We start from the raw sequence: 16,244 nt of genomic DNA, 5'->3' as shown, positions 1-16,244 counted from the left end.
TCACTGAATTCCCCACTGATAATGATTAATATTAACTTGATTGTCATTCATATTATATGTATCACAATAAAAAAAAACTTAATGACAATTCCATATCTACTTGAGCTAAGAAAATATATTAAAAATCAATTTGATTAACTGCATCTCTCCCTTCTGGTCTTATAATTCACCTAAATAGTTTACAATGAAAATAAAATAAATCAAGTACTATAAATTTATGAATAAATAACTTCATTAATAAAGTCAGTTTTGAAGATCAAATAGAATGAAATCAAGGCCAAGGAAGAGGAAAAAGAGGCGTAGAGGAACCTGGGCAAAAAAAGGAGATGAGAGGGGAAAGGGAGGTAATTACAAGGGTATGAGACATACTGGAGAAAAATCCAGAGTGCCATATGCCTAAGAACTCCAATCTAACTCCCCCTTATGTCACCCATCCATATGCGACAAATTCAAATCAGCAGAATGGAATGCAATAGCAGTTCACATCAATGTTTTCAAACTGAATGATCTAAGCAAGTATGGGAACATTAGTCAATGGTAAGTCAATCCAATTTGACATAATTTTAAAAATGAGTTTGGTTTTGGTTTGCATTTTTAATACAGAAATATAAATATATATATATATAACTTTATAGGTATATGAATAATTTTATAGATATAAGTATAGTGGTATAGCTATAGGAATGGTATCAATAACTCATTTTAGCAAAAAGGTAAGCTTAGCAGGGGAGGTACTGTCCATAGTAAGATAATGGCCTTACACTATACCGGTGTAAGAGGAGGGGGCCAGTGTGTGTGTTAATTATAAGGAAAAACTTAGACATCATGATTTAGGATTGTGATTATTTAAGTAATGTATTAAGACTGTCATATGGTAGACTGTATCTGGTACAGTACGTGAAAGTACCAAGCCGAAGAGATAATTATTTATATGTTACTTTTTTAATTATTTTCTTCAATGGGCAGCACAATGGCTTAGTGGTTAGCACTTCTGCCTCACAGCACTGGAGTCATGAGTTTGATTCCCGACCATGGCCTTCTCTGTGTGGAGTTTGTATGTTCTCCCCATGTTTGCGTGGGTTTCCTCCGGGTGCTCCGGTTTCCTCCCACACACCAAAAACATACTGGTAGGTTAATTGGTTGCTATTAAATTTGCCTTAGTTTCTCTCGGTTTGTGTGTATGTTAGGGAATTTAGACTTTAAGCTCCAATGGGACAGGAACTGATGTGAGTGAGTTCTCTGTACAGTGCTGCAGAATTAGTGACACTTTATAAATAGATGATGATGATGATGATACAATACATTTCAGAATTGCAACCCTCAGAATCCCTTTAAATAACTTACCCTCAGCAGAAGTTAAACGCACAGCTCTATAATTGCCTGGTTCTGATGTATTCAGTATTTAAAGATTGATACTTCATTTGCTTTCTACCAATCTTGTGTCACTGATGCATGGGTGAAGGCAGTCTGGGAAATGTGCTTTATCTGTCCTAGGGAGAATATTACTATACTGTGATTTCACTAAACTGCAGAGTCTTTGTCATCTTTATGTATGGTTTATTAAAGACCAAACTGCATATTAAAGTGTATTTTTTTCAAACCACCTTATATGAATCTGCTATCCCGATTTTTACACATGGGAAGCATATAAATCATGTAATGTATTAAGCTGTGGTTTTAAATTCACATGTTAAACTGACTGAGAAGCCAGACATTATAGATGTGGTTCTGATAGGTGAAATTGTTCGGATTGCATATTGTTTGAGATATCTGGTCTGACAGAAAAATGACAAAATTACTGAATTCAATATTTATTTAAAAAACCCTCCCGTACATTCTCTAAATATTCAAGTTATTATCATGATGAGTCTGTATTTCCATTAAGTTTCATTCTGTCATAAGAAGTTTTTTTTATGTCAGTTACTTGGACAATTCTAGCAGATCCGTTGCAACACTTAAACTTTATTGGCAGGCTGACAATAAGTCTAGGGTATATAAACAAGCCTACCGTGTAGATTGCACAGAGAACTAAGAAGAGGCTACGAAATAGATTGTATTCAGACCATCGACATAAGGAGAGACAGAGGTAATACAACAGACAAAGGCAAATGGCATTATAAATACTGTCTGGCATTTAGAAATGTCATAGGTTTTGTTTAAGGTCTTAAGAAGACAATTGTGCACTAAACTAAAACTAGAAAGTCTACTAATGACAGCAGAAATAGATATTGTACATTTAGGGAAACTGTGGTAAAACATATTTGTAGAGATAGATACATTAGCTCAGCCTTTTCAAGTGCTAGTTTAATATTTATTGTTGTTTTGTAAATGTATACATTTTCCTGACCTGATTTCTAACTGCTAGAAACACGTGTCTTTTGGTGGCCAGCAATTTGGTAGTGTTTATAGCAGTTTACTTGTGGTTAGAAAATTTGGTGAGAGAGTGAAGGTTTTCTGTCAATATAGTTTAGAAGTTTTAAACTATTTTGTGTCTTGTACCTCCTTTATGATGGTAAATGGCAAAAAAAAGCTCCTATTCTGTGAATATGTATCCTAAGTCCCACCTAAAGTGTGGACAAGAATCCCCTAATGTGAATGAATGTTTACCAAGATATCTTTTAAGCCTGGTGTTGATGGTGACTATTAGCAGCACTATCTAATTGGCTCTGATTGGCTGGTGGCTCGCTGACCCCTCCAGCTAAAGCATTAGTCTGCAGCTATAGCACTTCTTTTTTCAGTTAAAAGCATTGTGAGAGGCATCTGACTCAGCATATAATGCAGCAAACCATAAATGAGAATCAAAGACTACAGGGGGAGGTACAGGATTATTTATCAATGTGTGCTTTCACTTATATTTAATGAGTTTGGAAACAGCGACTGCAGAAGGGGATTGGGAAGGGAGAGGTTTGCTGGAGCCAGGAAGCAAAGCAATAATATTTTTCAACCTAAATCATAATTACCCCTGATTAGGTTCTCTTTGTCTCTTGAAAGGGATGGCTGAGAAAACAATGAGGAGCACAAGACTATTCCATGCATGGCTGGTGCCACTAAAGCAGGGAAACCCGCAGCATGACATCCCCCTACCATAGTGAGACTCAGGCCTTGCATATTCAGCACAGGGTTGAATTCCAAGGGGGATAGGGCCTGAAAAAAAGTGTGCCCCCCCCCATGAGAAAACAACCCAACATTGAAAGCTCTACAGCTCATCCCACACCTTGGGGTGGTGGGTGTGGGGTAATACTTGTAGCAAAATGTATATTTAAACATTTTTTCATGATGACCTACAGGTCCAAAGAATCCCTGACAGACTTAACGTGCCTGGGTATACTGCTGCTTGTAACACTACAAGAGCCAGCATAACCGTGGCTGCCAGAGCATGAACTACAAGCACCATCATCCCCAGGCATCCACAGCACAATGAGCCCTGTAGACTATGTAAAAATGCTGTAAAAAAAAGCCACTTACAATTTACTAGAATTAAATGCTCCTCCACACTTTATGGGTTTTTTTTTAAAAAAAATGCATGGAATTCGGGCATACGCATGTCTGTATTCAACTTAAAGCGGTTCTGAAAAAACGTCTCATGTTGAATAATGGGTCTAGGTATGCTCTGCATATGCGGCACTCGCCGTATTGAGATAGGCACAATTCACTGTAAGATACGTACAGTACATATGTGCAATATAATGTCCTAGGTAGACGCAAATAAAGAAATATATATTCAATTATAGTCACCTGTTAATAATTAGTCATTAAAGAAAAAATATTAAAAATATAATTCCCCCCAATAAAATACATTTGTCATAATGTTATTGATCTCTACTGTATATAATATATATTTTTACAATTACTCCTGATTGCAAACACATGCTCTAGCATGCACACTTGGCACTTACACCAGACCTGTAGCCGGTGCAAGAGACTCAAGAACATGCACTTTAGAGATGCCCAAAGCTTGAATCAGACGCTGCTATGTGTGCTTGACCTTGGCTAGCCCTTATTGTACCTTGACCCCTTCCACACCCCATTCTACCCAAGAAATGATAGGTTGTCGAAAGTATCCTTTGCATTCAAAGATTAATTGGATGTTCTTGCGTCCACTGGCGTACAGTCTATTTCTGAGCACGTGCAGAGCAATATTACATGAAATACGGCATGTATCAGGATTTGCGTTCGTTGATGAATCAGGGACCATTTATTTAGCCAAATGGCATTGTTAAATGTTTTTGAGGTCTGGAGGATAAATCTGGTTAAGTTGTTATTGCACAGCCAACTCAATAGCCAAAGTCTTTAGCATCGAGTGGTCAGTTTGCCGAATGAAAGGCATAAAAAGTTCTCACTCTGTAGATATATTATTGCTTAAAAGCATTGTAGTTGCCAATATGTTGACTAGCAGAGACTCAGCCATTTTTACTAAATATGTGTTTTATTCAGGATCATGGAGCTATACGTCATGTTGTTGATGCTCATCACAGGATCTGTTGCACAGCAAGGTACAGTATGTTCCAGCTACATTTTACATGTAGGAAATTGCTAGAGCACAATATTATCTTTTCCATATATTTCCAAGTCCTTTTTCACTATTCTGAGCTTTTGAAATTTTCATGTGTCACAATAATCACAGATATATCTGACTTTTTGATCTACAGCTGATAATGATTCCCACGCCCAGTTACACAATGTTTGGTGCATAGCACTGGCAAGATTCCAGACTTTGGTGAATGTCTGGAACTATCCACTAATGTGCTTGAGGTGATAAGGTTCTGCTAAATGCCTCCCCCTCCAAGAAAAAGTCTAGGGGCTAGATTTACTAAGCTGTGGATATGAAAAAGTGGGGATGTTGCCCATAGCAACCAATCCGATTCTAGCTGTCATTTTGTAGAAAGCTAAAATCTGATTGGTTGCTATAGGCAACATCCCCACTTTTTCAAACCCTCAGCTTAGTAAATCTAGCCCTAGATCTGCTCCTGGGGTGATACTTGAAAAGTTCCCCCAAATATAAATATTGTTGTAGAGACACTTTGAGCATATTTTTCTGCGTAGGGTGTAGATAAGCAAATTAGAGGATGTGGACCATGTCATTAATAATCATTAAGGGCTTACAACATAAGCTGGCACTAAGCCAATATATTCTTTGAAATACACTATTGTGTGTATGCTCTTCTTGGTCTGTGCCAGTAGGTTAGATAACCGGATACATGGAGGTTTGAGGGGCAGAAAAAAGGAACAATGAGGCACCAATGCGGAGGTAAGGACTTAAAAAATAACTTTAAATTGTAGCGCTCCCATCCCTAAGCCTGATCATGGGCTACCTGTAAATCACTAAAACATAGAGATTTATATCCATACATCTTATTGCAACATTTTACTTACTTATCTTATTAATTTGTACCCATTAGGTAGATTATTATCAAACTTTTCTGACTGAAGGAAATAGAGAATAATGGTGACATTATGGGGCATGGCGTAAACTGCAGTGAAGAATATTCCAACTGCTGACTTCTGGATATATTATTATTATTATTATTATTATTATTATTATTATTATTATTATTATTATTACTATTACTATTATTATTATAGTTATTATTTTTATTATTATTATCACTTACAGTATTTATATGGTGCCACAGTTTCCATAGCGCCTGACATAGTAGTAGAAATATCACATACATAAAAACAGGTACATGGGTACACAGCAGAATAATGAATGCATGGATGCAATTAACAGAACAAATCACATCACATACAGAAACAATTCAGCACCAGACATGAGACGGACAACCAAGGAAGACAGACTGGACGTACATGAGACACTTCGTAGAGGACCCTCCCCATGAGAGCTTACATTGTAGAATACTTGCTATGCTGCTGTTAAATGTATTTCCTACTTCATACAACTATATACAACCTCTCATACACTCTGGAGCTATTTAAAATAAGCTTCTTTCCAACTGTACTAGCAAATTTTTCCTTAGTAACTCAATTTGTCCCACTACCATTTTTAAACATTACCGTATTAGTTTTGACATTTTGGTTCAGTAATTTTTTTTTCCAAAACATTTTTATTGAAGATATTCAGACATCAATCATACAATACTGTTTGTTTCATAAAGGAAGAGAAACATTCAATTGTAAATACAGTCAATATACATGTACATAAATATTGTTACATCTTTTATGGGTACCACTTGAGGAGGTTTAACGACACCATGACACAGGCGTTCTAAGATATATGTGCCCGATATTAATATATTATAGGTTTGTAACATGGAACAAGGCAAAACTGCAATAATGATAACATTAATGAAGAAAATAAATATGCCACCATCCCCCAATCAGAGGAGCAGACACGACATTACAGCTTCCTCTCCCCCAACCCATCATCAGGGTGCGGAGAAACCAGAGGAAGAGGACAGGCCCGCCCTATCATCTCATACAAAAATTGGAGGGTCTCGAAGAAATACCCTTGTTTCATACCACAGTGTCTGGTGAAAGCATTCATAAAGTTGATTTCGTAGTTGGGAGGGTAGGATATTATTATAGCTTTCCCAAAGTCTCAAAAAATTTGCGACTTAGAGTACTCTTCTGGAGAGAAGCCTCTAGCCAGTCCATTCTCAGGAGAAAGTACATCTTTTCTTTAAATAGATCGAGTGTTGGAGGGGAGATCTGGATCCACATATGGAGGATCGATTTCCTAGCCGCTGCAGATATTGCCATAAGCAACCTTCTTCCTCCTACAGAGGTTTGCGTATCAGAAGGCAAAATACCCAGTATTGCCCAATCAATAATTCAGTAATTTAATCCTGTCTGTCTGTGATGCATGGTGTGCACATAAATGCAAAAGGACTGTTAAAAAAACCTAATTAAGAAATGCCACTGAGACAACCAAGCCTAGCTTTGTCATCAGAGGGAGAAAAGTACAAACAGTTGTCAACTTGAGACTGGAACAGCAAAGAAAATAGAAACAGCATATGCAGGATAGACCTCATCGGAAAACATTAGAGGTGTGTTTCTCTAAAAATTCACTCTGATTATCTGTAGGAAGATGCATGAGTTCTTAATTTTTCCTTAGGGTTTTGATTCAAGTAATGATTTACAGTTTAAATGTCATGCAATTACCATGGTGACCACAGTCACATGACATATGATGCAGTGAGCAGAGAGGCTTTGAAATGTTCATATCATAAAACCCCACCCACTCCTTCCTCTACTATCACTTAACCACAGAGGAACTTCATGACTGATTGGCTCAGACTCAGAGATCAGGTTACACTCTCCTGCCAAGAAGCACAAAACAAACCATTCCAGGAAAGAGATACATTTTTTGCAATGACAACCATAAAATCTCCCCCCATGATGTTGCTAAGGGAACACTACGTTATAAGACAACCTTATGGAAAAGAGACTATCAATTTTAGTTTCATTTTAAAGAGACTGAAAACTTGCTGGTAAAAAAATTGCACATATAAGTGAGTTGTATTTACATTTATTTATATCAGTAAAAAACTTTTATTCAACTTTTAGAACCTTACACATAGATAATGGCTACATCACAATGACCCATAATACAAAAAGTTCTGCTCCTCAACAAATTTTACTACTATAGTTACCTGTGCTGATTTAATTAATGATCCGGTTGTTTATTTTTAACATCAATTAATTCAAGAGGTGACTTTTCATGTGTATATACATGGCTGCAATGACTGTGGATGTGATGACCTTAATTGTGAGGCTAGGTCACTGAGAACTAAGCAACACCTCCTAGTACTACAGCAGTGTTGCCATGGTAGGATCAAATCCAGGAACATTCGAGCCATGTAAGGCCCATTTTTTCTGATTTTAATCACCACATCTACTGTACCACACCTCACATGAATTTGGGCACTGGGTGTGTTTTTGACATGTAAAGCAGTATAAACAGCCTAACCAAATGGAATTTGCAATATAATAAAACATGTGAGCGCATATAGCTTTTCTATTTGCACAAATGTGCCTTGTTTATTCACCTAGCACATTCACAGGTTCATGCTAACTTCCCAATGCTGGGAAATAGTACAAGAAAAATCAATCAGTAATTACTTCTGCATGATTGCAAAACCAACTGGAAATATGTTTGAAAACTTCACTTAAATGTTTATCTATTACATTAAGGACATCAATATTTTCTATTTTGTCACTTAGAATGCTACCAAGATAAACCTCATGTATATCCTAAGTTAATTATAGGAATGGGAGGACATCAGGACTATAGTTTTATATTTTACTTTTGTGTCTTTACAAGTTTTTATTAAGTTGCTCTAAATGCAGCATGAAATGTTCATTCCTATATAAAGTGCATCTAGAATATATTAAGGATGCCCCCTTAAAAGTATAGTCCTAAACTTAGAATCCACTATTCTCTGTGAGTGCCTTCTTAAATGTGCCGGATTCACATATTAAATCTCAATTTGAATATTTTTTTCCCAACAAAATAAAATATTATTTTTGCATGTGTCCTCTAACCCTCTTATAACTGACAACTATTGTCCTTTTAGCTGGAAGTGTGCAATAACTCCTTTTAATACAAGGATAAAAGACTTTGAAATAACAGGAACATCTATCCTTGTAAAATTTAATGGACTTGATCTAAACATAATTTTTTGAAGGATCAATATATGGATTATACTTAGATGTATAAATTTAGATCCTCCTTTGTTTGAATTGTTTTGATCTGATCTCTGAACATGTTGCTTTACCTGTTGTAGAACATATGTGACATTTGAAGCCTTACTTTATTTATCTTATGCTTAATGATATTGAGTTTTTTGCAACTGTGTTGGTATATATTAAACAGATTTATCTATTTTCACTAACAATATTCGAACATTGATTCATCACATTGTCACCTAATAACTCACTGTTCCCAGAGCTGGATTAAGGCTTCGGGGGGCCCGGGGCACTTAAGACAGGGGGGCCCCTAAGATCTAAAATTAAGGGCATAGTGACACATCCTGCATTATATCACGTACAGCCCACAGTATGACACTTACAGCTCTCCCAGAGGGCTCGCTTAGGTTGTCTGCATAAGAAAAATCATTGCTTCCACAAACTAAAATACTGTACATTAAAACAATCATCAAAACACCACATTAAAATGGGTATTGACACCACACATTAAAACTAGCAATGATATCACACATTAAAAATACCATTGATAATGTACACTAAAACTAGCAATGATACCACACGCTAAAACTAGCAATGATACCGCACTTTAAAAATAAAATTTATAATGCACATTAAAACTAGCAGTTATACCGCAAATTAAAATACCATTGATAATGCATCACTGGGCATGGCCAGGCCACCCTCCTACAGACAAAAAAACTGCATTGTTGTGTACACCATTGAACGGTCACCAAAAATTGGGATTGTCCCACTAGAATCACAACATTTCACAGACTTTGCTGCTCTCTCCTACCTGTTCTTCTCACTTTCACCACCTGTGCTGCAGGTTTCTTTAGTTGCGGCTTGTCTGGATCCTGGAATGTTAGGGGCCCTATTTGGAGAAAAAAAATGGGTACATTTAGAAAATTACAGCCACCCCCGGCGTTAAATCAGTACCACCCATGATTAATAATTAGGCCTTCCTCCAGCCCCAGGATTAAAATAATAGTATTCACATTTAATAAATAAACCTATTTCCCTCCCTACAAACAGCCCCAGCAATAAATTAATAGTATTTACATTTCAGAAATATACCTATTTCCCGCAACCGTCACTGCCATTAAATAATTCATAGGCACATTTAATAAAGGGACCTCATTCTCCCCAAACCACCCCATCTTAAATTAATTGTCCCCACTATTGTGTCTCTCCCCCCCTTTTTCCTCATGCTGTGTCTCTCACCCTTTTTTCTTATACTGTGCCTTTCTCCCCCCTTTTTTCTCATGCTGTGCCTCTCCCCCTTTTTCCTTACTGTGCCTCTCTTCTCCCCCTTTTTCCCCCATAGTGTGCCTCTCTTCTCCCCCTTTTTCCCCATAGTGTGCCTCTCCTCTCCCCCTTTTTCCCCCATAGTGTGCCTCTCCTCTCCCCCTTTTTCCTCCATACTGTGCCTTTCTTCTCCCCCTTTTTCCTCCATACTGTGCCTATTCTCCCCCTTTTTCCTCCATACTGTGCCTCTCTTCTTTCCTATTTCCTCCATACTGTGCCTCTCTTCTTTCCTATTTCCTCCATACTGTGCCTCTCTTCTTTCCTATTTCCTCCATACTGTGCCTCTCTTCTTCCCTATTTCCTCCATACTGTGCCTCTCTTCTTTCCTATTTCCTCCATACTGTGCCTCTCTTCTTCCCTATTTCCTCCATACTGTGCCTCTCTTCTTCCCTATTTCCTCCATACTGTGCCTCTCTTCTTTCCTATTTCCTCCATAGTGCCTTTCTGCGTTATTCCCTTTTTTTTTACTTACCTTTCTGTTAGCTTCATTCTTCTCCTCTCTTCTGTCTTCTTTTTTCTTTCCTGGTCCTCTCCGCGCTGCTCCTCACTGAATGACAGGCGTGACTTGATGACGTCACGCCTGTCATTCAGTATCAACAGTGCAGAGAGGAGGGAGGAGGAGGAGGAGAAGGGACGCCAGCGCCGCGGTGAGGTGAGTAGTGTATCTTTTTTTTTTTTTTTTTACTACCCGGCTCCCCCCACCAACGAAGGGAGCCCCGAACCCCTCCCCCCCTTCCGCCGCCACCGCCGCTACAAGGAAAAGTTTAAAAAAAAAAAAAAAATCAGTAGAAGTTATGCGCGCGGCGGCGGGGGGCCCTCGAAGAGAGGGGGGCCCGGGACACGTTCCCCCTGTGCCCCCCCCTTAATCCGGCTATGACTGTTCCACACTTCCATCTTAAGGACAATAGGGAGTACATGTATCATCATCACCATTTATTTATATAGCGCAACTAATTCCGCAGCGCTGTACAGAGAACTCACTCACATTGTCCCTGCCCCATTGGAGCTTACAGTCTAAATTCCCTAACATACACACACAGACAGACTAGGGTCAATTTTGTCAGCAGCCAATTAAACTACCAGTATGTTTTTGCAGTGTGGGAGGAAACCGGAGCACCCGGAGGAAACCCACGCAAACACGGGGAGAACATACAAACTCCTCACAGATAAGACCATGGTCGGGAATGGAACTCATGACCCCAGTGCTGTAAGGCCGAAGTGCTAACCACTGAGCTACCGTGCTGCCCAAGCTGCGAGCTTCCATTTCCAGTGATTTTCTCGGGTCAGTTTAAAATCGCCGATTTGCTAAACTGCGATTTGATGTAAAATCACCAGAGAAGTGTTTCTTTCAAAATTGCCATTCTATATATCACTACAAATCGCAGTCCCGACATTTTGGCACTCTAGCTATACAAATCGCCAAACATATGAAGCTGCGATTTTGCAAAGTTGGCCAAGTTTGAATTAAAAATTGCCAGATACAACACGCTGCTTTCTATAGGCGAGATTGGCAAACACAGGGCAATGTTAATATAACAGGAGGCACAATTGGAGTTTTAATAAAGCATGCTTTATGTTTTAGAGGGGCAAAAATGTTTCTAAATTAGCTTACGGGTTACAAACTATTTTACAAATAAATTAGTTGTGCACATATATGTAATTCTTTTAATATGTCTACAGTATGTGCTACATGATTATTATTATCTTTTAGTTATAAAGCACCAACTTATTACTTATTAATATACATTGAGTGGATCATGACACAAAAAATAATTGCAATGAAGTGGAACAGAAGGTAAAGATAGGCCAGGATCAATTTTTGCAATAAAAAAGAGGTGTAGGGAACAGTTGATACTTAATGTAGCAGAATAATTATTGTAGCTGCGTGAGAGTAAAGTGCCTGTGGCTATTCTTAGCCATCTGCATTATCATCCTCTGACAAAAACAGGCATTGGTGGCTGGCCTTTCTGTGCAACATTTGTATTCATCTAACTATTTACATTTGTTTAATTAGATTTGGATGTAAATGCTTCAGAATGTTGCAATTTTGTACATTTTGCAACATGTGTTGCAGTGCCCATATGCTCAAATTGCACCATTATTTTAAGATGCGTGTATCTAACACCTGCAGCCTCTTGCACTTCAAGAGACAGATAAGGTGCAAAATTCAAGTGCAAAATACATTACAGAATAGTAAGAGGCTTTAGATGCATTCAACACCTACACATGATGGGTGCAAATTTCTGTAATTAATATATGTATTTTTATTTTTATTTTACTATAATGGCTTACCTTCTAATTACCAGAGGGGCAATATTTTTTTTCTCATGATGTTAATATTTCCTGATGGGGACACCATTTAAACTACATACTTGTGACACGACAAGTGCTCATGCGCATGCTGACACTTGTAGTGCCACAAGTATGTACTTTTAATGGTGTCCCTATCAGGAAATATTAAGTGTCATTACATCATGAAAATATAAATATTGCCTCACTGGTGATGAAATATTAAGCTAATGTAATATAATTAAAAAAAATCCTTACATGTAATCATTATTTAAATATGGCCCACTAAATTATTCAGAAAATATTTTCTCCCCTGTAAGAAAATTAATAATAATTTTTGCCCCTCTACAACAAATAACATGCTTTCTTTAAACTTCCATTGTGCCTCCTGTTATATTAACATTGACCAGATAGCTTTTATTCCTGTTCAGTCTCGGACGGGTTTCAATTTCTGTTGAAACTCCGGCGAGTTTGTGTTTAATCTCCGACGAGTTTGACTATAACATGGGAGAGATAAGTGTTTTAAAATCGACACATATCTCCAGAGATTGCATTTTGGAAAGACAAAATCACTGGTCAATACATATGGCTATTTTGCACTTAAAATCACTGGTTATCCCTCGCAATTTGCGGCAATTTTAAATTACTGAAAAAAAAAGCAGCTTGATACACAAGATGATGGGTTTAATAAAAAAAGAAAAAAAGAAATAACACGTCAGAATATTTTTTGTGCTACAAAGACAGTGTGTATATTATTTAAATAGCAATGGTTCAATTCTTTAAGTCCCAGATCAAGGAACTACCTCATGACAGTTTCAATGTAAATGAATGATCATATGTTATATTGTCCATCATGAAGGAACTAAATAAGGTGCTATATGATATCAAGTAGTACAAAGCTTTGACATATATTATAATATGCCTAACTATAACTGCTGCTTCCAATAGGCATTACTCTTTAAATCATCAAGAGAAAAATATATGTAGATGGAAGCACTTGTATAGTATATGTATATCTAATAAATCCAATTAAAATCAACATGCAAAGAGAAAAAAAAATACTTATAAATATACTTAAAAACACATAGTATTGTCCAAGACTTGTACACTGTATAAACTAGCTATACCGGTATAGAAACATTGCCTGCAGGTATTATGCTTCTAATCACATGAGCTCATGCAAGTATCCAGATTCTTAATTCCTTTGGTGGATAAAGCAGAGAAAAAAAATGCCTTAATTCTCAATATGCCCCTCAGACAGGGCCAGATTAACCCGAGGTCTAACTGGGCTACAGCCCAGGGGCCTCGGGCATCCAGGGGGCCCTTCAAAGTCCTCAGCTGCATTATTGCTCGGTCCGGGGGCGGGGGCGCCGATTGCAGCGATTCTCTGTGAATCGCAGCCTTTTGGATTTTATTCTGCCCACTTCACTAGGAATTGGGCAGATGCGGGAGACTGTCATACTCTCCCGGGAGGCCGTGAGACCCACCCAGAATTCGGGAGTCTCCCGGACATTCCGGGAGAGTTGGCAAATATGTGATGTACACAGTATTAGATATGTATAGAGGACACCAAAAAATCCTATTGGACCAAGAAAAATTGGCAGGCTATTTCTAGTATAGATGCCACAGAAATGAGATAGAATCCACCTTATGTGATTATACTCAAGATATTTGTCCCTAGTGAGTGGATGATGTTAAAACACACAAAGTTCATGGCAGCCTTATCTCATCCCAGTCAATTGTCCAATGCATAACAATGCCCTTATTTTGATTGACGATATACCATCTGGAGTTCCGATATAAGGTACTCAAGCTACACTAACAAATTCTATCTCTGACGAAAAAGCCACCTAGGGGTGGAGAAACACGTTACATGGCGTCATTACTTCCGGATAGTAACGCTGCCTGCATGGTTGTTAACTCACATGAGAAAGAGAAAGGACAGAAATCTTTATATCCCACCATCGTTCCATCTCAGATCAGTGATTCCTTATAATGAACACAAGTCACAAAATATTAGCATTTTAAGCTTATTTATATACAACCTATTGGTGTTTTTAGTACAAATATGGAGTTTTGCACAGTGCAGTCTAAATGAAAAACAAAATAGTCATGTTTCAAGCATTTAACTATTCCATTAATGTTTTTAGTTATTTTAAACAAGTTTTATTATGTTAGAGTTTAATGTATATAGATAAAATGGTGGCCAGATGTATCATGGTGTATATGAAAGCATTGGTGTGTAACGGTAATATAACCTTTTGCATGTATTTTATTTTTTTCTAGATTTGGGCAACAAGGTTTTCCTCTTTCCAAAACCAACTGCAATAGCTCATGTGATCTTGAAACCTGAAATAGAAAAGCCATTACAGAAGGTTACTGTTTGCCTCCAATCATACACTGACCTTTCACGTACCTATAGTCTTTTTTCCTTGGCAATGTCTGGCTCAGGAAAGGACAACACTTTTCTTATCTATCCAAACCCACCAGCCTCCTGTTATGTGTATATAAATCAGGATGAAAACAATATCAAGACAGATCCCGAGGTTCTAGACTGGAAACACACCTGTGTATCTTGGGACTCGGATACTGGAGTGGTCCAACTATGGATCAACGGAAAGCTCCACCCCAGAAGATATTCAAGCAAAGGATTTTCTATTGGTCCTGGAACACGTATCATTCTAGGACAGGAGCAAGACTCATTTGGGGGTGGTTTTGATATTAATCAGTCGTTTTCTGGCGAAATAAGTGATGTCAACATGTGGGATTATATTTTGAAACCAGAAGACATACAAAAGGTCATGTCTGATGATTACAATGGAAATTTGATTAATTGGAGATCTCTAAAGTTTGAGATAAAAGGGGATGTATTAGTTCAGCCCAAGCTTCAATGTAAGCATTGGGGGTACACAAACACCTTATATACTCAATGCAATGAAGATAAACAATATGTGATCACTAAATTCCTCACTGATGATTAATATTAACTTAATTGTCATTCATATTATATGTATCACAATAAAAAAAACTTAATGACAATTCCATATCTACTTGAGCTAAGAAAATATATTAAAAATCACAAACAAATTTGATTAACTGCATCTCTCCCTCCTGGGGGTAAATGTATCAAGCTGAGAGTTTGCCGGCAGGTTTGAAAAGTGGAGATGTTGCCTATAGCAACCAATCAGATTCTAGCTGTCATTTTGTAGAATGCACTAAATAAATGACAGCTAGAATCTGATTGGTTTTTCAAACCCACCGGAAAACTCTCAGCTTGATACATTTACCCCCTGGTCTTATAATTTACCTAAATCGTTTACAATGAAAATAAAATAAATCAAGTACTATAAATTTATGAATAAATAACTTCATTAGTAAAGTCAGTTTTGAAGATCAAATAGAATGAAATGTATTCCTCACTGATGATGATTTATTTGAACTTGATTGTATCACAATAAAAGAACTTAATGACAATCCCATAACTACATATACAAATAATATATATTAAAATAAATAAATTTGATTACCCGTATCTCTCCCTCTTGGTCTTTATATTCATCTAGATAATTTACAATTAAAATAACACAAATCAAGTAGTATAAATTCATGAATAAATATATAAATTCATTAATAAAGTAATTTTTGAAGATTAAATACAATGAAACAAAGGACAAGGAAGAAGAAAAAGAGAAAGAGAGGAACCTGCTCAAAGAAATGGAGAGGAGACAGAAAGGGGAGGCAAATACAGGGGAAGGAGACATAATCCACCGTTCCCTCCCATCACCCATCCATATACAACAAACCAAATCAAAACATCAGGAGGGATGAATATTTTCAAACTGAGTGATCTAAGCTAATAGGTACCATTAGTCAAAGTCAATACAATTTGACACAATTTTAAAAATGTATTTGCTTTTAGTTACTATATGCACCCCTTCCCCTCACCACCTCTACAAAGTGGTTAGCCCCATACCATCCCT

General features: G+C 37.3%; 1 protein-coding gene across 1 annotated transcript; it reads left to right on the top strand.

Moving 5' to 3' along the window:
* The first annotated feature begins 1,979 nt into the window (after window positions 1-1,979).
* On the top strand, window positions 1,980-15,792 carry LOC142108419 (C-reactive protein-like). Its single transcript, XM_075192043.1, has 3 exons — window positions 1,980-2,086; window positions 4,435-4,493; window positions 14,551-15,792. Exons 2-3 carry the CDS (start codon window positions 4,439-4,441, stop codon window positions 15,243-15,245), a joined length of 750 nt encoding a protein of 249 aa, XP_075048144.1. The 5' UTR covers window positions 1,980-2,086; window positions 4,435-4,438; the 3' UTR covers window positions 15,246-15,792.
* Window positions 15,793-16,244: the final 452 nt, after the last annotated feature.

The sequence above is a fragment of the Mixophyes fleayi genome, chromosome 12 (assembly GCF_038048845.1).
Source record: "Mixophyes fleayi isolate aMixFle1 chromosome 12, aMixFle1.hap1, whole genome shotgun sequence".
Taxonomy (NCBI): domain Eukaryota; kingdom Metazoa; phylum Chordata; class Amphibia; order Anura; family Limnodynastidae; genus Mixophyes; species Mixophyes fleayi.
The sequence above is the reverse complement of the archived record's forward strand: the minus strand, read 5'-3'. Positions and strand labels throughout refer to the sequence as shown.